This window comes from Etheostoma spectabile, chromosome 11 (genome assembly GCF_008692095.1).
Source record: "Etheostoma spectabile isolate EspeVRDwgs_2016 chromosome 11, UIUC_Espe_1.0, whole genome shotgun sequence".
Classification (NCBI taxonomy): Eukaryota; Metazoa; Chordata; class Actinopteri; order Perciformes; family Percidae; genus Etheostoma; species Etheostoma spectabile.
In genome coordinates this window covers 664,097-688,736 of record NC_045743.1, presented here as the reverse complement: position 1 = coordinate 688,736, position 24,640 = coordinate 664,097, and the positions used below count along the sequence as shown (strand labels likewise).

Genomic DNA, 24,640 nt, shown 5'->3' with positions numbered 1-24,640 from the left:
GTCTTAAGCATATTTGATATGGGTAGCAATTGGGGATGCCAAAAGCGATGGTAGAAGAGCACTGGAGATTCTCCGGCAGCACTATGCAGGAAAAGACAAACCCTGTGTTGTGGGTTTGTATTGTGAACATTCTCGCTCCATAAAGCTAGCAATGAAACGGTCACTGACTATATTATTCGAGCAGAGACTATATTCACCTCACTGAGAAGAGCAGATGAACGCCCCACTAACGTTTAGGGAACGTTAGTTTTTGGTTCTTTAAAGGTTAGTTTGAACCAAACCAAAAACTAACGTTTAGGGAACGTTCCCCCCCGGTTATAACGTTCCCTAAACGTTAAGAGAACCAACCAACTGTAACGTTCCCCTGCGGTTGCACCGTACCTTCACACAACGTCCCCGTTTGGTTATTTTTGGTTGTTCTGAGTTTTTGAAGTAGCATAAAGGTTTGCTGTCATTTGATTTAAATTCACTAAAAAAATATTGGACTTATACAATCTAAGCAAGATAAACAGCATAGCAAGATAATCTATTTATTTTAAGGCAGATATCAGTTTAGCTTAAAACAGTACTTTTATGCTAGAATTTTTTTTTATAACTCTATTAATGAAAACACTTAAAACAAGAATCTATCAATAGAACGATTTTCACAACTAAGAAAATTCACTTCTTTTATTTCATTTGCAAACCGAACCGTTACACCCCTACCCCAGTGGACACGGAGAAGTGACGTGAACATCTCTCTTCTTAGGTTCGCGGGCTTTTCTGTTAACATTTAGGGTTTCGTCAGCTTCAGGTTTGTTTTATACTTCGGTTCAAACTAGTACCTAGCAACCGTGGGGATTGTTCAGACATAAACTGCCTGCTGGCTGAGTGTCTGAAACTTTCTTGCTGTGTTTTATAAAAAAAAAAATACAAGGCAGTTGCGGTATAAATAAATAATATTACAAATTAAGATACACACACAAACACACTCCAACCCCCCGCCCCCCTGTCTTCTTGTTTCTCTCTCTCTGTATCTCTTACTCACTCAGACACACACACACACACACAGATAATTCATGTAGTAAACAGATCCAGATAATGCTGTACTCGCTCATCCCTACTGACAACTCGACCATTTAACACACTAACACCTACCTTTACTGTGTTAGTGGGTGTTTATCAATGGTGTTATGACTTTTCACATGTTGATTTGACGCTTGTGTGTGTACAGTACTATTTAATCTTTCTCACTTGCAGTTTACTGCATGTCATACCTGCCTGTGGTAGCTCATTAGCCGGTAGCGTTTACCTTGTTGTAGTTGCTGATCATAGTTTGCATTTCTTGATCTGGAAAATAAGCTAATGTTACATGTATGCAGTAAACTACAAGCTGATTTTAACTGCTACTTGTCTTTTTTAAAACATGTATACCTTACGCGTTATAAAAACAGATAGCATCTGATTATAATTATTGCTTGAAGTTTCCTCTGTCCAGGTCACAATTTGATGGAAAAATAGACATTGGAAAACAGTTTATATTATATACACACGCCTAAAAACTTAACAACACAGACAAACGAGTTAATTTAAAGCATTTATTTATTGCCAATCTTAAACATAGCAAATAATGTCTTCAACATCTGTCTTTGGCCTCTGTCTCCCTGCTGGTCTTTGGCTTTGCCATCCTTGGTGACCGCCTCCGTTAGTCCCTGTTAAAAGACGGTTAACACAACAAAAAGATGTTTACGTTATGAATGCTATAACATGACGTTATTACACGGGAAACTACTCATACATGTCAGCCTTCGTTGAACGTTGCTAGTGAAGTTAACTCGGTGCAGTGTTACCTCCCGTCTACAGATACAACCAGTGATAAACACACCAACTTTCTAAATCTCTGCTAACGTTACGCATCTACGGTAACGGCTTATGAGAAGAGCTGACCATGCCACCGTACGTTAAACTTTACAAAGACTAGCTAACAGCCGAATGTTAAATGATAGGTTCAGTTAGCTAACGTTAGCGCGGGGTGTATCTACCTAATTATTAGAGCAATTCGTACAAGCTTTAAAGCTTTAAGCTTTACATTGATGTAAAACGTTAACGGTGATAACAAATTTACGGCACACACTAAAGATACTTACATTTAAATTATCATTTCACCTTCAGCGATGCCGCTCGAACTCCCGCTGAGGTCCGCTATTTTTTTTTTTTAACGAGCTGCTAAAGGCCCGCGCATAGGATTGTGGGTGATTTGGGACCGCGAAGGATACACATAAGCATCCTTCTCTGTCTATGGGAAATTTTCTGAATGAAGGACTCCGTCCTTGGAGGAATTCGGAGGATCCTCGACGGACGTTAATGACGTAGCGTCCTCCTCCTGGCTTTGGAGGATCCTTCCGTGACATTAAGAAACGCCTGCTAATTCATCTTCTACAGCCCGACAGCATAATTAAACAGCACAGTTAACACTTCCACAACCATTTCATCTAGTGTTTTGAAATGCGGCAAATAAATTCAATGACGGGAGCCCGCAATGACGTGCACTTGATAGCCTGTTCCATTGTACATGTTCTCCAAATGCTAAGGAGGACTCTGACCTACTCCTGAAGGATCCTTCCTTGGAAGGACGAGTCCTACCAAGGAAGGATCCTTGACATTGAGAAACGGGGAGTGTCAAAGGCTTTTGCTTTGCTGTGTTGTTTAGCGGTTTTGTTGCACCTAGGTATTTTTGTTATGAATTATTGCTGCAACACTTCAGCACTAAGAAACATGAGTCATGTCATGTCATTAACGTTTTATTCTGAAATCTTATATATTGGAATATTTATTTATTATATGAAGATTATATATTATATTATCTCCTTTTGAGCAAAATGTCCATATTTGCTGACTTCAGATTGTTTAGCAGATTTTATATGCAAAGCATAGATTGAAAACTTATTTTCTATTGCCAATGTAATAATTAGAAGTGATGTTCTCTCTCTTCTGATAAATGTTTTCTCCGCTGTTGTATTGATCGAAGTGGGCTGGGCTCTTTTATGTGCGTGACATAAAAGTGTACCAATTTGTAGGCAATACACAAAAGGGCATACGTACAAGCAAATCAAATGCATAAGTCAAGATACGCTGCTACTGTGTGTCATTACTGAAGGTTCTGAGGAAACAAGAACACTTAAAGGGTTGTTGGTTCATTTAAATGATAAAAAAGAACATACTGTGCATTATTTTGTCACGTGCCTCTGCATGGTGGCATCAAGCAGTAAAGATAGTTTTAGTTTTATTTACCTCATTTTTCAGATTTACCGTCTATGTCTCCAACTCAATACAATAGAGATGAGAGGAATTCCAATCTGTTGTTGTGCTCATAGCATTGAAAAACTAAACGTAAAATAACATACACAGTCAATATCCTTTGTTACTCTGGGTAATCATAATTTAGAAGAGTTAGTTTGCAGAGACATTGATCTAAGAAGGGAGTTACTCAGAACCTGGGAAAGTAAAACCAAAACAAACGGACAATATATTTGGTTGAACTAGACCACTTAAAGTCTTTTTGAAGTGCTGCTATTGTACATTTTGATTGAATGATTGTAGAAAAGAGACACCTTTAGTAATATTGTGTACTAACACTCTGCATAGGGCCATTTTTCATGGGTGCTTCTACTATGATATTTGAAGGACATTTTGAGGCTAAAAAACAAGCTTAGGTCTACTGTTGAGCACTTCTACTTATAGTTGAGCATTTTTACATTGTGTTAGTGGTATTACTAAAGATATGATTAGTCTGAAATAGCCTCTTCACAGTATTTGACCAAACCTGCAGTAAAAAGTGGGAGTCCAACAATAAAAAACTCTTTATTTCCTGCACTTTTCTCATCGAAAGTTGGTCAAATGCTGTTAAACTGAGAGGAAGCACTGGTGTGGGCTTTCAGATGTTAGTTTATGCTGTTCATTTGCATCCATGCATGCCCTGCATGTCCTCATGTGCCCTTTTACCCTATTTGCCTGCTGCAGCAAGCTCTAGGCATGACTGCGGACTGCTGGGCGGGAGATGTGTGTGTCTCTGAGTGTGTGTAAATGTGTATGTGTCAGCAGGAGCAGGACAGCGGCACGCTCCCATGAAAAGGAATGGGGGGATGTGGGGCTGGATGACGTTTGGCCCGGCAGCTGGGAGCTGCTCCGTTCTTTTGTTCCTCTTTGACCCCGCTGACCCGGCACTCGCCCCAGTGTCACACACACAAACGCACGCACCTGCATGCGGCCAGACACATGGTCGCACTTACGCACACACACAAGCATGCAGCAGTATATAGGGAAATGTGCAAATTTTGTAATACACACCACAGACATACACACTGCAGTGTTCAGGCCTGGCCCTGTGGGGACGATCTATCATGACTTAATCAGGGGTGTGTGTGTGTGTGTGTGTGCATGCTTGTTTGTGTGTGTGTGTGACTTGCTTTATGTACTCTTTGAAAGATATTTTATCGTCTTTAGAGCTGTAAAGGTGTAACTCCATGACGTTAGAACTAGAGATGTTCCGATACGGTATCGCCTCAGGTACTGCCTAAAACTCTGGTATCAGTATCGGAACTACTGGAGTTTATTCACCATATCACATCCATACAGGGATAGTACTATAACGTTGTTAAAAGATAATAAAATATATGACACACTGGTATTGGATCAGTACTCAGTATCGGCCAATACGCAAGTTCAAGTATCGGTATCGGGAAGAAAAAAATGGTATGGGACCATCTCTAGTGTGAATCCTTACTTTTTATAATCACAATATTAAGCACCTGCGTGACTAAACAATGTTTCCCCTTGATAGTTTATCTGAAAATTCCCAGATTTTCCTTTCCTTGCATGGCAGCTTGGATTAGCATTGTTTGGCGGGATCACATATATGAAAATCCGTCTTGTCTGGCTTCAAGTAATGTGTTTGTTTCCAAACAGCAGCTGACCGAACCAATCAGTGTGTAATGAGAAACTGCTGGTAGCTACGGGCGTGGTCAAGGTGTGTGATGGCCACGACTGTTTTGTCGAAACACCAATGGCACACATGGAAGACAGACGGTTTATCCAATCATCTGCCACAGTAGCCTGCCATTTTCCAAACAGTTTCCCACGACGGTTTCTCTGATGGTTATGTGTTAACAAACCATTTGGCACGTCAGATTAAGATGTCCACTGACTCACTAGGAACATTTTCTGATGTTCTCTGTCTGGAATACACCTCTCAAAATTACATTAGGCTCCATGAAGCCCAGAAAGGATTTCTCAAACATTACAGAGTTTTTAACTAAAAATACAATTTATACATTTTTCATCTTTTCCATAGTTAATCCTCCACATTCTTTTAAAGTATAGACAGAAGAATGAAGGTCATAGCAGTGTTTATTTTCTACTAAACTTGTAATGTTTGCTGGTTGACAATAGGTAGAAGTTTGCACAGTGTGTGTGTGTGTGTGTGTGTGTGTGTGTGTGTGATTTCCCTGCAAACAGTTCAATCTAATGACTAAAGAAATTAATAGATTTATTGTTTAACTCATCCATCAACTGCACATCACACATTTAGCAGAATCTAGATTATCAAATGTGAATTTACGCTGCTTTTCTCTGTATTTCTGTATTATATGATTGAAAATCTTTGGGTTTTAGACTGTTATTCAATGGAAATAACCCTTAGTTGCTGTTCCTCTTTGAAAACTACAATTCCAAAGATGCTGACTGGTTGCCGCGGAGGTTTTATTGACCTGAGTTATGTGGTAAATCTCAGCAATGTGTCTTGCTTTGTGTTGCTGCTGAATCACTCCATCTCCATTACACCAAACACGGGCCTGTGTGAACAGCAGGTGGTGTGCGCGTGAGTGTGTGTGTGTGTGTGTGCACATGTTTTCATGCTGCCTCCTTGCCTCCTTAAGTGACCCAGAGGGCACTAGGCCTTAGGCCAAGCTTTTGTGTCTTCAAAGTCCTCGGTGACCCTGTCCCATCCCCCTCTACACACACACACACACACACACACACACACACACTGGTCTGGTTTGTTTGGCTACCCTCTCCATAGGTAGGAGCATGTGTTGGGGCTGTTAGTATAGCATTATGCCTGATAAGTGTGGTGTGTGTGTGGTGTGTGTGTGTGTGTGTGTGTGTGTGTGTGTGTGTGTGTGTGTGTGTGTGTGTGTGTTGGTAATACCAGCTGGACAACCTCTTCCTCTCCCTGTATCTGTCTCTCAGGCCTTGTTAAGGGACTGGGTTAGTCCCTTAGTTAGTTAGTTGCCCGGATCAGTGCTTACCCAGTGGGCTAAAAACAGAGTCGCTGCAGCCTCTGGTCCTACTGTTTCTTTTCTGGCACACACTCATCCATCCCTCTGCCTGGATTATCTTCATGTTCTGTTTCCTCTGTTCTTTCTCTTTCTTTTTTCTCGTCACCCTCTCGTCTTGTCAAAGTGAAAAAGACTTGCACCTAACCCTGACTGTGATCAAGCATGTTAGAATTTCTTTTTTGTTTTGTTTTAGGGATTGGAGGTCAACATACTCCATTGCTAATTTTGTTCACGTTCATAAATCAATTATGAAATGTTCATAATATCCACAAGAATGTGCTAATAGCCTAATAACTTGTGTGGTTGGATTCAGACTAGAGGCGATGTTAATCACATTTTGTGCACATTGCTTCAGCAAGACGGCCCTATGTTTGACGCCACGGGTTGGCCAAAGACTTTCTGTGTGGATTATCCTCTTTGTCCTCTGGTAGCCTCACATTCCAAAGACTTAAAGATGCTAAATGTTTTGATTGATCATTTAGTTAATATGTGTTGTACATCATACATAAAATGAACACACATTTTCTCCAAAAACAAGTCAAAGTTATATATTCAGTATTACTGTAATATGAATTTTAGGACTGTGTGCATCCATTTTAGATTAAATAATTATGTCTGGACTTAAATAATATAAGATCAAAGTTTAATCAAAGTGGGATTGTGCCCTATGGTGTGTTAACACAGCAGTACACCGGAAAATGAATGCAAAGGATCATTTCCCTGCAGACCTAATTAATTTAATAAAGGTACAATCCAAAGTATGATCATTGTGAATTAGGTGGGGTGCAGACATAAGAAAAGCTTGTTAAAAAAAACATAGATCCATTTTTGATAATGTTTTATTAACAAAAACAAAAAGAGTTGACTCAGAACTGCAATAACAGACTTTTCATGTCAGATTTGGTGGCACTTCCATATGCTGCTTCTTTTGTTTGAGGTAGAATAGCCACGCTGGTCAAACAGAACTCCTCAGATTTGTCTTGGGTAAAGAGCAGCAGCACCGTGCCGGGCTGTGTTGGAGAGGCTTGGTAAGGTGCAGGCAGGCGGCGGGGAGCAGGACACCTGTTCTTCCTGCGACTAGAAGCAGATGGTCCACATGGCTCCTGCTCCCCGAGGGGAAAACCTATCAGCTGAGCCCCAATTAAAGAGTCACTGCAAGTCAGAGCGGAGCAAGAGTGGGGGTTGTAGATAGAGAGTAGAAAAGAAAATCAGTCTAATTAAAAAATTACTATAAATTAACTAACTTGTAATAGTAATGCAGATACTAATTGATTTGACTGACTACATGAAAATTATGAAACTACTTTCTTGAAGCCAATCTCTGTTAATATTCCCAGGTACAAATTTGTTTAATTTTTTTTTCCTTGTAAATTGTAAAAGCTTGTGGGCTTACTCATGTGAGAAATGCAGATTTTCATACTGATTTTATGAAATGGCGTATGTATGACACGCCAATTTGTATGCCATTATTGGTGTGTTATTAAAACGCATACTTGTTTTTTAGCGTGTAAATCAACACCGTTTGGGCTCCATTGACTAACTTTACCTTGCGATCGCGTGTTAATTTACAAAAATCCACGTAGGGAGGTTGGTTGGCTTGGTGGATGGGAAAAACACAGGACTTTCACCCAAGTTTTCGCAATAACACGTTCTTTTCGTGATAACATGCTCTTCTTGCAATAACATTCTTCTTGTGATAACACAACAAGTAGCATGCATGTGTATGCCCGGTCTATACACGCAGGCAGCTCAAAAAGCATACAGATAACACGCCACTTGACTTAAGAAAGTTGGCGCTTTACACTTAAGCAAAGTCATAAGGCCATGTTGGGATTTTAACGAAGTTAGCACATTGATCTAATATGCATGTTAACTATTATGCCAAAATAAAAGCTATAATATTTGACCCTATAATATATATATATATATATATATATATATATATATATATACCTTTTGAAAACATAAACAAAAACTTTACAAGAGTAAAACTGAGCTTAATAATGCAATTTAACTGACTGATAAATCATGTAATGATGTCCAAATTATTTAGCATCTTCATATTTTTTAAATGGGAACTGTGCCCATCAGATTTGCATGTTCTGGTTTCCGAGCATGCAAAGGACGCCAACACGCTTCTCCAGAATGTTTGGCAACAAGCCATTGGGGCCGGTTGCCAAAATTGACAGAATCAATTTGTGTTGCCGTTCCCATATTTCATCACACACACACACACACACATACACACACACACACACACACACACATACACACACGCACACACATGTAAACACACATGCATGTAATACATTCTGAATAGGGCCCTTTATTATATGGGGGCTTTCACTTTTGTTATTTTAATGACATTTTGAGGCTAAAAACAAACGTAGCTATACTGTTGAGGACTTCTACTTACAGATGAATATTATTACATTGTGTTATTGGTAGTTCTAATTAAGTGAAAGCTCTCAATAGCCCTCTGCTAAAACATTGAGAATATTTAAACTTTTATGTGTGTCCCATAAAAATAGGAAATGTGTTGCCAAAGAAGCCATACAGGTTACATAAAAGGTTAATATATGTATTCCCTTGCTCGGAAATGATAGAATACCATCTCCTCTTAATGCGCTATAATTTACTTAATTTTGTCTTATTTGGTAATTTACACTACTGTAGTGTTGTCTACACAGTGATTAAATTTCTTCTTGACAGGTTTGCAATGTGGTAACACAAAAACCCTCCTTTCTGAGGGTGAAATGGCCTGGTAACTGGAACTGTTTAAGTCCAGCCTGACAGGCAGCCAGCCTTTGTTTCTGCCATCCTCTGAGCCTACAAATAATACCCTTCCTCACAATCTGAGACCTTTGAAAATATGCAGCAATTTTGTCAGAGCTATGTCCAAACAATGGAGCCCTACTCCCCCTTTTCCTACTCTTTTCCTTTTCTGCATCTTATTAGTTTGAAGGCTTTTTCCCTTCACAGCTTCCTTCCTCACCTGGTAACTTTCCGTCAGTCATATACACACTCGCATGCATGGAGGCACATATGCACGCAGGCACGCACACTTACATAAACACACACACAGGCGCTTACATTCCAAACACCCGTTTAGAGAGCACACACTACTTTTAACATAATTTGCCTCATTGTCTGAGTCAAATCAATCCCCCACCAATGAAACAAAGAGGTCGAAGGCTGCAGCCAACCCCAGCGGGCCAGGTGTTCCGCAGGGCTCAATTCTCGGTCCTGTGTTGTTTTTCACTCGCTTCTCCTCATGTATCTGTATCTGTGTGTGTGTTTGTGTGTGTGTGTGTGTGTGTGTGTGTGTCTCTGTGTGTGTGTGTGTGTGTGTGTGTGTGTGTGTGTGTGTGTGTGTGTGTGTGTGTGTGTGTGCATTTGCATGTGCATGTGCGTGTGTGTGTAATGACCCTGAGTATGGTAAGTGTGTGTGCAGCTGCCCGCCGAGGGCCCTCCTTTGTGTCCCCCTCCCCACCATTGTCAACTCACGCCTTCTCGTCCATTCATGGCTCAAGTCAGCGAATGGGCTGGTGTTGTGTGTGTGTGTGTGTGTGTTTGTTGTCTGTGATGTTTTGGGTAAGGGGGGGATATCCTAGCTCATGTTATTGTCCCTTTCTATTGGTGGAGTGGTGGGTGATGTACAGAATAAGCTTTGGTGAAGACAGGTTGTGGTCAGACTTCTGCATTGGTATTGGTCAGGAGGCAGAACCAGTGTGAGGAGGAGGATTGTAGATGCTTTCCACTCCATCTGTTGTCAGTCAGACTGCTCAACCTGCAGCCTCAGGAAACTGCACTCTGCTGCTCAACCAAAAAGAAGAGTTTGAAAGCTGATCTCTTAGGATTGCTGCTAAACTCAACCAGGAAACTAATTTTGCTCAGCCCCACTTGGATTGACAGCTTTACATTCTCCAACTCTTTAGATACTGGATACTGGAGATTGGATTCTGAGATTTGACTTGATTTTCGAGGGATTTTGTCATACATCTGGGCTTACTTTACCAGCACCATTATTGGGAACTTCCCCCTAAAGTTTTTCTGTCTTATGCTTTGTTGTTGAAATGACAAAAGGCAGCATTCCAGGAGAGAAATTGTAGTAGAATCTTGCCTTTTCTCTGTTTTGCTGCCTTGCTGTTTCGCTTGGAGCTGCGTGGTAAGTGTTTTCCTTTTATTCTTCTTGTTCTTTGCCCTGGGTTAGCCTCAGTTTTGCATGGTAACACATTTTAAGAACACTGATCATGCTTTGTCATGGGCCACTTACAGTAATCAGCAGCAATAGGTCTATATGCAGATGGGACTGAAATGCTCATATTTGTTGTAATACTGCACTTAGAGAGTGAGCTAGACAAAGAAACTCCAAAGTTGTTGTAACAATTGTGTTATTTTGTATCTAGCGCAAATCTGTTTTTCATGTTGAAAGTGGCAAATATTTTTATTAACAAAGTACCCAAACGGTTGGATTTATAGGCAGACAATGCCCAATTAAAGAATAGTTTGTTTTAACCACGCTAGTAGCAGATAGCAATGTCCGTCCATCCACCACTTCCAGAAGGAAATGTCTCAAATCACTATTGGATGCGTTAAAAAATGTGTGGAACAAATGTGGTTTATAGGAATGTTTTGTTCACTTTGGAAGGTTTTAGTGTAGATGTACAGTATGAAGTTTGTTCACAAGTGAAATTGAGACGGATAAAAAATGTTTTGTGTGGTTTTCAACCAGGACTTCTTGGGGGATTCCTTGGGGTTCTCCCACAGCATGATGAATAGTTTAATTTCACTCCAGTTTAATTAATCCAAAATCAATAAGAATATGTAGTGTTGGTGAGAGTGGAACCAGATGTTATGAGTGAGTCTAGGTTCCCACCTATGACATGTTACAAGGTGCTCCTGGGCTCATTTAGCAACATAGAGGCAGAACAGACGTAACTGACTGAGAGTCTACACATCTCTGAGGTGGAAGTAAGCGCTACCCACAACCCCTATCCAAAAAGGTGACATGACAGACAGTGGTGATATGTATCACTGAGGATGAATCTGGACACCACCAGTTGCAGAGGCAGGAGGAGAGGGTGGAAGATGCTTTCAGGGAGGTCCCTTGTGACTTTAGCTGGCATCTGTTGCCCCCGCTGCCGATATTTACCCCCACCCCCACCCTCTACACCCCCTTTGTCCCCCTCCCAGCCGGTCGCTGGTGTGGCAGACTGGCTCACTGCCGGGCTCAGCCGGCAAATGGCAGCCATGCGGGAGCCCTGAGGGACTGGTCAGGGTCTGGACTCAAGGGAGCTCATCCCTCCGTGCACCCCCAAGGGGGATAACCCCGGATCATGACACATACAGAGATACTCACAGTGCAGAAGCAGTGCAGGCAGGCTGGGTCACTGAGGTGGAGGCTGCAGCATCTGCTCACTATGGAAAGACTCAGGCCCCCCCTCCTACTAAACCCATCAGATTTTTTTGGTAGATGAGTTATTCTTTCTGTATAATATGTTCATACAGATTTGGATTCAAAAATGTCGCTAAATTTAATTTTTACTCAGAAGTTTCCCAGTAAAACATTTCTCAATCTCTGCAGGATCAACCAAAATAAACTGAAATACTCTTTCTTAGCCTCCTACATTATTGTGGTGCAAATATTATTTTTTTCTTCTTCAAAGTCTAAAGACAAATTAAAAAATTCACATTGAGTCTGGAAAACCTTATGACCTCATTTCATTATGAATATATCACATTATCTAGGCATCAAATTTGGCACAATAGCGGTTCGTAGATTATTGTAGTTCATTAATTGTTGATTCGTCACATAATATTCTACAGAAGCCACTATATTCATAGTGTTATTTGCTGCCAAAAGAGTATTAATAAATGCAAGACTACATTACAATAACAGACTACATTACTACAGTGATTATGGTTTAGCATTAAAAGGCTAAAGATATTTGTATTACAATGTATACAGTAAGTGTTTGGTTCTAGTGGGTTAGGTTGTAACTTCTTCTCAACAAAACCAAGAATACTATGGGAATACATTTTGTTTCCATTTTTGTATTACATATTTTTTTCTAAAACTCACAGTCCCAGTGGGACACATAGAAGACATACTGAGTGCAATGATCACCCACACAGAGACGTTGACTGCTTCTGACTGGGTGATTTACACTTGCTGTGTCACTTTCATATTTCTGCTGACTCCTCAAAGATTCCGTCTGGCGACCTATGACCGAGGCTGGTGTGGCTGCTGCATCACCAGGCATCATGTGCGTGGTGTGTGTGTGTGTGTGTGTGTGTGTGTGTGTGTGTGTTGTTGTTGGGGGTGAACGGGTTTAAAATGCCCCAGCCTCTGTCTGTGCATGCTGCTCTGGCCGGGGGAACAATACTCCCGTCACAGGAGGACAGATTGGGAGGCAGCTGCATTGTTGAATGACTGCAAGCCAGACACACTTCTTCCCTCCCACCCCCTCACACACACACACACACACACACACACACACACACACACAGACACACACAAACACACTCTCCCTCTTTCTCCTTTGTGCTTCTTTTGTTGTTGCGGACTAAATTATTCCAGCTCTTTTGTGGCATTCAGGGTGACAAACAGTGCCGCGGCAGCTTAGACATCGGGGTCGGGACATTAAGAGGCCCCTGCTTTCCGGTGCTTTAGCCTGAGATCCAAGAAACTCCTCATTACTGTCGCTGTATAAATATAATATAACCACACATACACTTATACAAAATGAACTGTTCTCAATTGGTTTGCAGAAGCTGGTTGACAAAGAATACCTTTTGGGGCCTTAAATAAAATATGTGATGGACTTTACTTTTAAAGCCATTTCCTGTTCAGGTGCCACGTTATTCTTAATTCAAAGCAAGACTATGTCACTTTTGAAACACAGAGTACACAAGCTTGCTCTTAGTCCAAAGCATGATAACAGACGATCAAAAGCGTTTTTTTGTTTGAAAAATACTTTAAATTCTTTCACTGACTGCAGCATTTTAGTAGTCATCAACTACTCTCGCGGAGTAGATGAGTAGCCGACTGAGGGACGTAGGTATCATACTTCTTTTCAGCCAATAACTGATTGTTTTTTGTCAAAAAGGTCTCAAATACAACCAGTAAAGGGTTAGCTAATGTAGGGGACCCACCTGGAAGTAAGTGAAACAGCAGAGTTACAGATTGGCTCTGAGAGGCTGTTCACAAATGAGCTGACTAAACCAGACTAACGCAGGCATGTCTGAACTGGAGATAACTGTATCTTTCTTGCATGTAAAGCGGGCATCTTCCTTCTATAAATACCTTCAGTTCTGTATATCTAACATGACATAACAGAAAATAATTCTTCAAACCAACCTATCTACAACAACAACCACCTTGCCTACTTTGTTCACTCTGTTGGCGCTTCTCCTCACTAACGTTGGCATACTGTTGATTGTAGCATTGGAACGCACAACCATGTTTCTTTCTAATTTAGCATCCCACACTGTACAGTGTTAAAGTCACACATGACCATTATTACTACGAACTATTGACCATTGTCAACAAGACCTACCCACAGCTGCATATCTACTGCAGAAGCATTGCCATTGCTTTATTACAGAACCATGTTAAAATCACAGATAAAGGATTAGTCTACAAATCCGTGACTATTCTGTGAAACCCCTAGCCTGCCAACACAAAGCTTTTCTCAGACCTTGGAGCAGTTCAACACTTTGGAAGTACCCTTGATGGGTATTTCCACAGATAAACAACCCAACACACAAACACACTGAACCTGGTTTTGTTTAACGGATGTTAAAAGCATTGAATCCAGTTATCAATTCACTGGTCTTTGACTTTCAATTCCTTTGTGCACTAAAAAGACAAGTTGAGGCAACTAGAAGAATGACCTTACCCATTATTCAAATTCTTTATAATCTGCAACACAATAAACAAAAGCCCGGAAGCTGAAGTGAGGGCAAATGATGCATTGAGCAAACAAGACTGAACTAGATCAGGGATAAACGTTTTAGGAAGCTTAACGTAAGCCTCCGTTAAGTATAGTTAGAGTTAAAGGAACACATGCCCCATTTGTTGAAATAGGGCTTCTCACATTCTCCCCGTGCTTCCACCAAATATAGTCCCAAAACAATATCTGCTTAGGAAACCCTCTAGTCTTAAGCTATTTGTACTCGTTGTGAATATGCAGGCCACAAGAAGTAATTAGGTTGTTGTTGTCTTTTTGTTGGCTCACTTTTACTCACAACATGCTAACCAGCAACATAGTAATCCATTCACTACGCTAAACTTACTAGCGATGGCACTGACGGTGTTGCACCAGACTAAAACAAGCGTCGGCCCACCTATCTACAGCTAAGGGAGACCGTGACGAGCCCTATTTCAACAAACAGCGGCGTGTTCCTTTAAGTGTGTGCTTGTTGTAATGTATGGGTGTGTTTGTGAGATGTGGGAGAAAAGGAACATGTTGTTTTGTTTAAAGAGGTCACTAAGCAATGTCCTTACAACACCAGATCCCTCTTTGTTTTATCCAATCGGTGGACCCTCACAGGGCCCGTGGGAAACACCGATTGAGGGGTTGATTCAAATTGCTCTCATAACTAAAACTAAAAGGCTCATGATTCCTGCCTGGACAGTGTGTGGTGTTCATGTAATGAAGAATCTGATTTAATTTCATGAACGTTACTTTGTGTTTAATTTCAAGAGTGTGAATGTATAAGGAACCACTTTTAAAAAAAATGTAGTTGAAATTAAACAAACTGTATTGATGGTATTTTACAGTTATAGAGTTTTAAAGGAACATACCAGTGTTTTTATATATTTAAGACTGTTACAACAAGTCACGTCGGCAATGGGCTGATTGATCTTTCTGCACTTGTAACACTCGGGCTTGAAGCACAACACACAACCCAGCAGAAATCCCATAATGCAACACTCTCCTAAAGTAACAGGCTCATTATGCAATGCTATTGTAAATGGGGAAATGTCCTGTTTTCTAATATAATGTGACGGACACCTTTTTAAATGTAATTTTCAGTTAAATGTAGCATTTCCTTGCCTGTAGATAACACATACTGTATGTGCAGGTCAAACCCCCACTGCTGTTGCTTTAGTTGTGCGGTTGAGTTATGGGATGCAGGTTGTACAGGAACAGCAGCTTGTGCTGAGGCTTTGAAAATGTCATCTGTTTTAGGTGGTTTGCATCAGTGACGGTGTGTTTCCTTGTCTCTCTTTTTTGTTAAAGTTACTTAATGTATACTAATAAGAAGGTATTTGTTTGAAAATATGTCCAAAGTGAAGTTTAATCTTTAAATGGCCACTTATGAATTTGAACTTTGTCGGTTACTACACTTATAATGGTCACCTGCTCTTTTGAAGAGTATCTATATCCACAAATGTTGCTATGTCCTTTTCCTTCAAACCACATTTAAAATGGTAAGTATTGTTTGGATTTATTTGTGACGAGTAATAATTATTCTTATTTGGACATTTGGGCTCGATACTCTTTAAACATAACTGTTCACGATAAGATTGACGGTGCTAAAAAAAAAAAGGGATGGTCTAGCAATATACCTCAAGTCAGACCATTTCTTTAAAGAATTCTGGAAAAGTAAGGATTCATAAATAACTCAGGGGAAGCATTCATGTATTTCACTTAAGCCTTCATAACATACCGTATGTATCCAAGGCTTTGTCGAGAAACTTGTCCAGCTGGTGATCACAATTAGACCTAGTTAGTGATGCTGTTTTATTAAATTTAATCCATGTGCAAGCAATTCTGCTCATCGTTATATATTTGCAACTACTATTTGAATATTGTGTTTTGGCCTGCAGTCATTGCACCACAATGTTCTGAACGTGTTGTGAATGAGCAACAAACCCATCATAGTAGGTGAACTGAGAAGTTAATGCATGCATAAATTAGGTAACCAGAGAGTTTGTCTGTGGATCTGAAGTCAGTCAGACAAGCCCTGGCACATCTTATTGTCTTATTCTCACGCAACAGTAATTAAAAATACAAAGCAACATAATGTTTAAAAAAGCACTTCAAATCATTAACTATCCATATTTATGAAATGTAAAGAAAACAATTTTGCCACCCGGCCCTGAATTGGGAAAATATTCTTGGCAGCAGTTTTTGTTTCCCTAGTTTATCCTACATGTCTGTAATATGAGATTGGATTATTGGCAACAGTCTTTAGTAATTACATATGTAATGTGGTTTTGCATCACTTGAACATGTTTCTTGGAGTCTGGTATTTTGCCTCTGGTGTAATTGATGTTTCTTTGACTTCAAAGCTCCTCGCTGCTAAAGTGCAAATCAGTAGAAGTGGGTGTGTGTGGGTGTGTGTGTGTGTGTGTGTGTGTGTGTGTGGGGGGGGGGGGGGGGGTAAAGGATCATTAAAGCATTGACTCCTGTTAAAGGTTAGTATTAGCATCATCACTGTACTTTGCGTTTAAGAACTGTATTTTTTTTTGGCTCAATTCTGCTGAGAAATCTTAATATATAAATGCTGTAACTGGCAGACTTTTCATAGGAAGTGGTGCTGCTATTGGCTCTACTTATTTACTGATGAACACGGTGTCTGTAAGGTTTTGCTGAGCTTGCTGAGCTGGCAGGAAAAAGCCAGGTTAAGTAGAGCGATCTTTCAACTTAAAGAGATTTCTTTCTTGAATGTTGCCAAACTGTATACTGAATGTTTTTACACCTGACTGATATCCGATCACAATGTGAACCAGACCATCTTCAGATCTGATAGAAACCTGATTGCAATACGTCCTGCCTAAATTTACACATGGCACTAACAGGCATTTTCAATATTCAGATAAGATATCCAGATGCAGATCACGTGGTAATACGAGGTGTAAATGCAGTTGACTCATTCCTGCAGACTCTTTATCACTTTTATGCGGTCATTGCAGGAATTTAATCACTTACTTCTTGTCTCTCCTTCAAGCTTCACTCCAAAGACCAGTCACTGAGCTGTAAACTACCAGCAGTAACAGTGGGGTCTGTTGGGTGCTCGGGAGCTCAAGGAGGGTGTGGAGCTGGATGTATGAGACAGCTTCATGGGCGTGAAAAACCATCTGGAGGATGGGACAGGCCACATCCTCAGCCTGGGGCTGGATCTAGACTACCTCCATGTGGAAGGTGCAAAGCCGCAGGTCAGCCTGAGCCCTGTGAGGGATCCTGGGAATATAGGGGTTTTAAATGTCAAAGCGGATGCCCCGAGTAACAGCAATAACAGTATTGGTAGTAGTAGCACAAGTTTTAGTACTAATTCAATCTGTAGCAGCAGTAGTAGTTGCAGTAACTTCTCAGACAGTGACGACGAACGGCTCCAGAATGGGTGTGGTTCTGAATCTCAATACCCTCAGCAAGATCAGCCTCACCTACAGCACCAGGAGTCATCTTCAGTCTTTCAGTCAGTCAGGCTGGACCTGGCACCAAACCGATACCCTGGAGACCCCCCACAGCCAGAAACATCATCCCCCACTGAGCCTGTCACAGACTACCGCGCCAAAGTGGAGTTTGCTCTCAAACTTGGCTACTCTGAGGAGCTGGTGCTGCTGGTGCTGAGGAAACTGGGCCCAGACGCACTCATCAACGACATGCTGGGCGAGCTGGTCAAACTGGGAACCAAGACAGAGGTGGAGCAACAAAGAGGTTTGACTGTCTCCCAATCTCCCTCCTTCTCTTTGTCATCTGCTTTGATGTGCTCCTCCTCCTCTTCTTCTTTATCCAATTCCTCCCTGGACTCCTGTCGGCTGCTGTGTCCGTCCCAGCTGCTGGAGGACAAAGAAAACCTTCGGCCCGTTGTGGTGGATGGAAGCAATGTAGCCATGAGGTGAGGAAGATAACAACGGATAGCCAGACTTTACATGATGACTGCATTGATGCTTCACTCAATGAAGAAAATCCCATGTCTTAGAGTAGAGGAAGAGTGGCTATTCACTACCATGACTAATTCATGACAAAACAACAATGCCATCCTTTTTTTTTTTAATGGTCAAATGAAAGAATGAACTACCGATATTTTAAGAGTTTTAGATTTTGGTGGAAGGACAACTCTAACGTGCCTTTCTGCTCTTGCAGTCATGGAAATAAGGAAGTGTTCTCCTGTCAAGGCATCCAGCTGGCCGTTGATTGGTTCTTGGAGCGAGGCCACCGTGACATTACGGTTTTTGTCCCTGCCTGGAGAAAAGAGCAATCACGACCTGATGCTCTTATCACAGGTAACAGCTAACATAGATTTAAATTCTTCTGCTTCGGGATTGATTTCTTATTGTCATCACTACCGAATGGAACATCAATCAACTTTTTTGTGCTTTCTTCATGTCTATCTCTACTTCATCTCTTTCTTCAGACCAAGAGATCCTACGGCGATTAGAGAAAGAGAAGATCCTGGTCTTCACCCCATCTCGCCGTGTGCAGGGACGCCGTGTGGTTTGCTACGATGACCGATTCATTGTCAAACTGGCCTACGAGTCAGACGGCATCATTGTTTCCAATGACAACTACCGTGACCTAGCCAATGAAAAGCCAGAGTGGAAGAAATTCATTGATGAGCGTCTACTGATGTACTCCTTTGTAAATGACAAGTAAGCAACTCATACCAAAGGAGAACAATATCTATTGGAGTACACAAAAGAAAAAAGTGCTAATAAATTTAGAATTACATTACGGAAAATCCTTTAGTTGCTTTTTGCCTGCCACAAGTCAATTAAAGGCGATAATAACAGAAAAAAATAACGTAGAAAGTAAGAAAATGTAGCATCTGTTTTGGAAAAGTCATAAAAGACTAAAGACGGAGGCTTTGCTGCTAGTCATTAGCCATTCAAATAAAAAGCCTTAACTCTAACTTTTGTCCAGTGTGTGTCCGAACCACTAAAGAACACAAGCCCTTTAACTTTTACACAATGCATTTTTGCAGGGAAATTATCTGAGGATTTTCTATTTAATTACCTATTTACTGTATGTATGTTTGGGTTTGGTTTAATCTATTAACTGTGTATTTAGGTTCATGCCACCAGATGATCCACTGGGACGCCACGGACCCAGTCTGGAGAACTTCCTGAGGAAGAAGCCTATTGTTCCTGAACACAGGAAGCAGCCATGTCCTTATGGTAAAAATATGAAGCAGTTATATGCACTTGGGTGTTTGTGCTTCAAATTGTATTTTTGCACCAAGTAGCACATTCACTTGGTTTTCTAGATACATTCATGTATGTTAAGAAATAATGATCCTTAAGTAATTCAACCTCTTTTGTTTTTATGCTAGAGAGGTTAACTTTGCTCTAGAGCCGTGTAATTAACAGAGATACAAAAGATGCAAATATCATCCTCTAACTAAGCTGTTATAAATCATTTTCATTCCAGCACATCAATGACAAATGCTCTGTTTTCGTCTTTTAGGGAAGAAGTGCACATATGGCCACAAGTGCAAGTTTTACCACCCTGAAAGGGGTAGCCAGCCCCAGCGGGCCGTGGCTGATGAGCTCCGTGCCAGTGCTAAAATGTCATCAGTAGCTTCTAGAGGCCTTCTGGAAGATGCCCTGATGGTGAAGAGCCAAAATTCTGGTCAACCACAGGGAATGGCTGAGGCCGAGCCAAGTCGGAGCACTCCAAAGAAACAGCCATGCCCCAGTCTTCGGAGCTCCTTCAATGACCTCTTGGAGGACAAGCTTCGGATCAACTCCAAAGTGGAAAGACGTAGGGGAAGCAGCAGTAGCAGCAGCAGCAGCTGTAGCAGTAGCTTTCTAGGGTATGCTGCTCCAGGGGGTGGGCCTTCATCAGGAAGCTTGGACCGATGGGAGCACCCTGGGGGAAATGGTGGAGGCAGCTTTAGGGTTGCCGGAGCATCTGGACCAAGCCAGACTGAAACTTACCACAGATGTGACTCTCCAGATCTGGGCTACAGCTCACTGGTAAAGGCCTACTCTAGCCTCAGTCTGGTCGTACCACAGAATCCTGAGTGTTCCTTCCCAGCTGATCTGCGAGCTGGCTCGCTGCTGTCAGACTGTAGCAGTGAAGGCAGTGCTAGCTCAGACTCTTTCTCCCCTGACCCTTTGATAGACGATGGTTCCAAGTGCCACCATCACCACCACCATCCTCACCACCATCATCACTGCTCCGGCCAGTACGCCCACTCTGTGAGCCGTGTTCCTCCTGGACTGAGCCAGAATGCTTCTCATAACTATCCTGTTCCTCAAGCACTGCGGAGACAACATGGTTTTGGCTTGGAAGATGGAGGGTCTTCCAAGCCAAAACCATCCTCTGTTACCTCTCATACATCTCCACGTCCCTGTAAGTCTCCTTCACCCTACATCCCACCCCACCTTCGGCATCCATTGCTGAGCACTTTCCCAGGGGAATTCCCCGCTCGTTCACCCCAAACATCCACTGCTCACTCCCACTCTCAGAGCAATTTAATGGGATCCCTTTGGCAGGAAGGTGGGCGCCAGGACCCCCAAGTGTACAAAGGGTCACCACTACATTCCCGAAGAAACCACTGTGGAATAAACCAACAACCACAGCATCAGATAAACTGGGACCCTTATTACCAGCAGCCCCCTAAGCCTTGCTATGATCCGTATGGCTTCCAAAGCCTTCCAGAAGTTCACGAGAAGGCTTGGCACTCTCCTTGGGGCAGGCAAGCCCATTCATCACCCCGTGCCCTTTCAGCATCCAGTCTTCCACCTCTCCCCCAGCTGTCCCTTCCATCCATCCCTGCCCACAAAGGCCACCTGTCCTCAGTGCCCCAGCAACAGGAACCCCCTCTCTCTGGTCAATACCAGGACCTTAGAGAGAGCGTGTTTGTTAACTTGTGCCGCATCTTCCCTCCAGACTTGGTGAGGATGGTGATGACCAGGAACCCTCATGTGGCGGATGCTCAGGAGCTTGCAGCTGCGATTCTGATGGAGAAATTGCAGCACGGTTTTTGAATTAAGCCTGAAGGTGAAGTTACAGCCTAATCTCAAATGGGCTCACCTCTGCAGGTTTATTTCTGGTTATCATCTTAATTATTAAAGTTAGGTTGGACATACACAAACCAAAAGCTCAAGATACAAAGCTCATTTAGCTGTTAATGGGCTGCTTAATTTCATAACAGGGAAGTTGTCTAATTATTTTAAATGGTATTTCTGAACATGGAAATTTCCATATTTTTCAATGAAAATGCCTGCTATTTCAGCACTTAAGATCAGGGAAAGTTGTGGTTCAATGTGCATTTTGTGTGCTATTTTGGGTTATGAGTAAACACCTAAAGGTAGTGTACTAAGGGAGGCTTTTAATGTGTTTTAAGGGTGACAGTATTGTTTCTTTTAAATTAATTTATTTGTTATATTTTAAGTTATTTTGATGATTTCTTTTAAATGATTCTGTTTTTGGCACTTTTATGTTATTGCTGTGTTTCCTTGGCAATCACATCAGGGTACAAGTATATCTAAAATTCCTATTTAACATCTGAGCGAAACACTGCTGTTTTCCAGTCACAAAGACGATGACAGCGTGGGCTATGTAAAATAATATATTTAATCGTGAAATTTCATTACACGTCACAAATACATCCCTACCTTATTTACCGGTTGAATTAGCTAAACTAAAGGATCAAGGGTATCTCTCTAGACTGGCAGGTGGCCGATCAGCTGCTGTGGTGAGATTTTGTGGATTTCCCCCCACGCGGAAGTGAAAGTCAAGCGGCCGCCGACAAAGAAGATAGAAAAAACTCCACTTGAAAACCCCAAGCTGTTGTTCACTTTTGAATACGTTTATTTTACTTCACAGTTCATCAGCTTTCAGTACTATTTGTTTTTAGACATCCCCTCCGTTCTTTTCCATCTTTAAACCATATCGACATTTTAAATCATATGAAGGTGGCTGTGGAGAGCACCAGAAATGTTTAGGGTTCAAAGAAGATTGTTGGTGTTATTTTGATTTTAATTTAAAATACGTGTTAATTTATTACCGTTCAATGTGTGTGAATGTCTGTCTTGCATGAGACACAGGGTCTCCGTTGTCAGTGGTGACGTGACGAGGACGGTTTAGCCGCCTCAAACAGGGTAAAACTCGTTTGTACCCTTCTGTTAAATAGAGCCACAACTTTTCAGGAAAAGACAGGAACAGACCGGCAAGAGTTGGAAAACACCTTCAGCACAGACTATGTTACCAGACACTTAATATCATGGGGACTACAGTTAGTTAGATAGTAGTGTTTAGGTCTACAAACTTTTCTCAGTTGCGCTAATAATCTCATTGGTTAAATTAACACTCAGTTGTTCAGTAAAGAAAGAAACTTTAAATACAAAAATATAAGTGGAATAACTTGAATTTTATTCATTACAATCAAGGAAATTAAATAATTACCTTAGTTAGCAATAAGCTATTTTTTTAATTTTAGATTTTTCAGAGTAATGTCTGATACAAAGACTCCAACTAACCATTATTTCCATTACTAATTATCTGTTAAAACAATTAATTTGTGTTAATCACTTCATAAATTAAATCAATTAAATGCAAAAACGTGTTACAAAGTCTGACCAAAAGTAAGTATTCAAATTAATTTGATGGGATTTCAAAGCCTCTTTCCTTTTATCTGCCTTCTCTTACAAAGTATTTTAGATTATCATCTCCTAATGTTAAGGACTCTGAGCTGTATTTGTTGTATGAAATAGTAATATTCTTAATTGTACTATTATCTCCACCAATGGGATTATTTTAAAGTCTGAGAAAGTGTTTGTAAAGATAAACTAACTCTTGCCTGGTTAGCCAGATGACACCTCTCTTTATTGATACAAATTGTATCCTATACACTTTTTTTTTTAAAACAAGATCAATGTTATATATGAGAATATTTAAACAAAAAATATTTCGAGTTGAGTATTTTGAGTATTTGTGGACATAGCCTTTATTTATATGAGGGGGTATTTTATTCCCTTTTTCAAGTGCAGGAAAGAGAAAGTTTCTTATGCACTTTCTTTGGAGACCGTTATTGTTTTTTATGTTGTCAGTGAACTGAAATCGGGGTGATCGGGTCACTCGTGTTAGAGGTCGCGTTGGCTTAACCGTGGTGAAAACCAGATCATTTCTGTGGTTAAAGGTGTTAAAAATAAAGGCGTTGTTAAATGTGATGTGGTCTCATTACTTGAGACATTTTGAAGCTCGTCAGCGTCACACTCGGCCTCAGAACGGGATTTTTGGAACAATTCTGGAGCAAAAATAGACATGCACGTGGGACTGAGAGGAGGTTTTGATGAGCTTGCTTCTCATATTTGTGCCACAGGCTCCCAAATCTTTTGTGATGCTTTTCCCAGAAAGCTAAAAACCATGTTTTCTTCTTCTCGAAGCTCTCTTACTTGAAAAGCCCTCTTCTCAAGGGCTGTACCGTTGTCTGAAAGGTGTTGATCTCAGGAACAAGTCCTCAGTAATTCGTGTCTGTCAGTTGATTTCTTTTTCCCTGATTCTCATGGCCTTGTCCTATGATGTAACGTCTGAGTAAGTCAGTCATGGCTGAAGTGTTTTCACCCTGCTGGTCTGGCTAGCACCGTGTGCTCGTGTTCGACCACAGGGTTGACAAACTACAATTCAATTAAACAAACCTCTAAAGGTGCTGTGTTAACATTCCTGTGGATATTAAAAAAAAAACGTATTTAGTGTATGAGGGCAAAGACTATTTTTCTTTCATCATGAACTTGTTTAGAGATATTTTTCTATTGTACATGTTTATCTGCAAGAAGAGATTGTGCTCAGTGTTGCTGAATAACGGGAGGTACACTTTGCTAACTGTGCTAACGTGTTTGATTTTCTCCACAGATGTTACTTCACTTCACAGTGTTCAGACTGAATATGAACATGCAAATTCACACCTCGCTTTATTCATATGAATTTCGGCATTTTTGTGGTCCATGTCTTTCACCGCGAACAGCCAATGTTAGCTTTAGCTGTATATTAGCTAGCAAAACCAGGCTTTGACTGATCCAAAAACTTAACATTCCTGTTCTTTATTATGTTTATCAAGCCTTTTCTCATTTTTGTGTCATCTCAAATACACAAAAAGTAAGTGGAGGTCTTTTGATTTGGAAAATTGTGTTCTTTTGTCCTGGGTACGACACTTTTTGTGCCGGTGCAGCAATAAGCTGCACCGGCACAAAAAGCATTATAAGCATTGTTTATAAAAAGCTTTTTCACAGTCACACGTTACTAGCAACAGTAGCAGTGGCTTTGTTCTACTGTAGTTAGTTGTTTAAAATCACATACTAAATACTCTGTATGTACTGCATACTGCGTACTAAATTAATGATTAAATATGCCATTACAAGC

General features: G+C 41.0%; 1 protein-coding gene across 2 annotated transcripts; it reads left to right on the top strand.

The window, feature by feature from the left end:
- The first annotated feature begins 9,814 nt into the window (after positions 1–9,814).
- On the top strand, positions 9,815–24,640 carry LOC116697885 (probable ribonuclease ZC3H12C). 2 transcript variants are annotated; one of them, XM_032529484.1, is made up of 6 exons: positions 9,815–10,482; positions 17,280–18,170; positions 18,419–18,558; positions 18,690–18,924; positions 19,343–19,449; positions 19,739–24,640. In XM_032529484.1, exons 2-6 carry the CDS (start codon positions 17,392–17,394, stop codon positions 21,265–21,267), a joined length of 2,790 nt encoding a protein of 929 aa, XP_032385375.1. In that variant the 5' UTR covers positions 9,815–10,482; positions 17,280–17,391; the 3' UTR covers positions 21,268–24,640. The 2 variants fall into 2 exon arrangements, with proteins under 2 accessions (XP_032385375.1, XP_032385376.1); XM_032529485.1 differs by lacking the exon at positions 9,815–10,482 and having other exon boundaries at positions 17,169–18,170.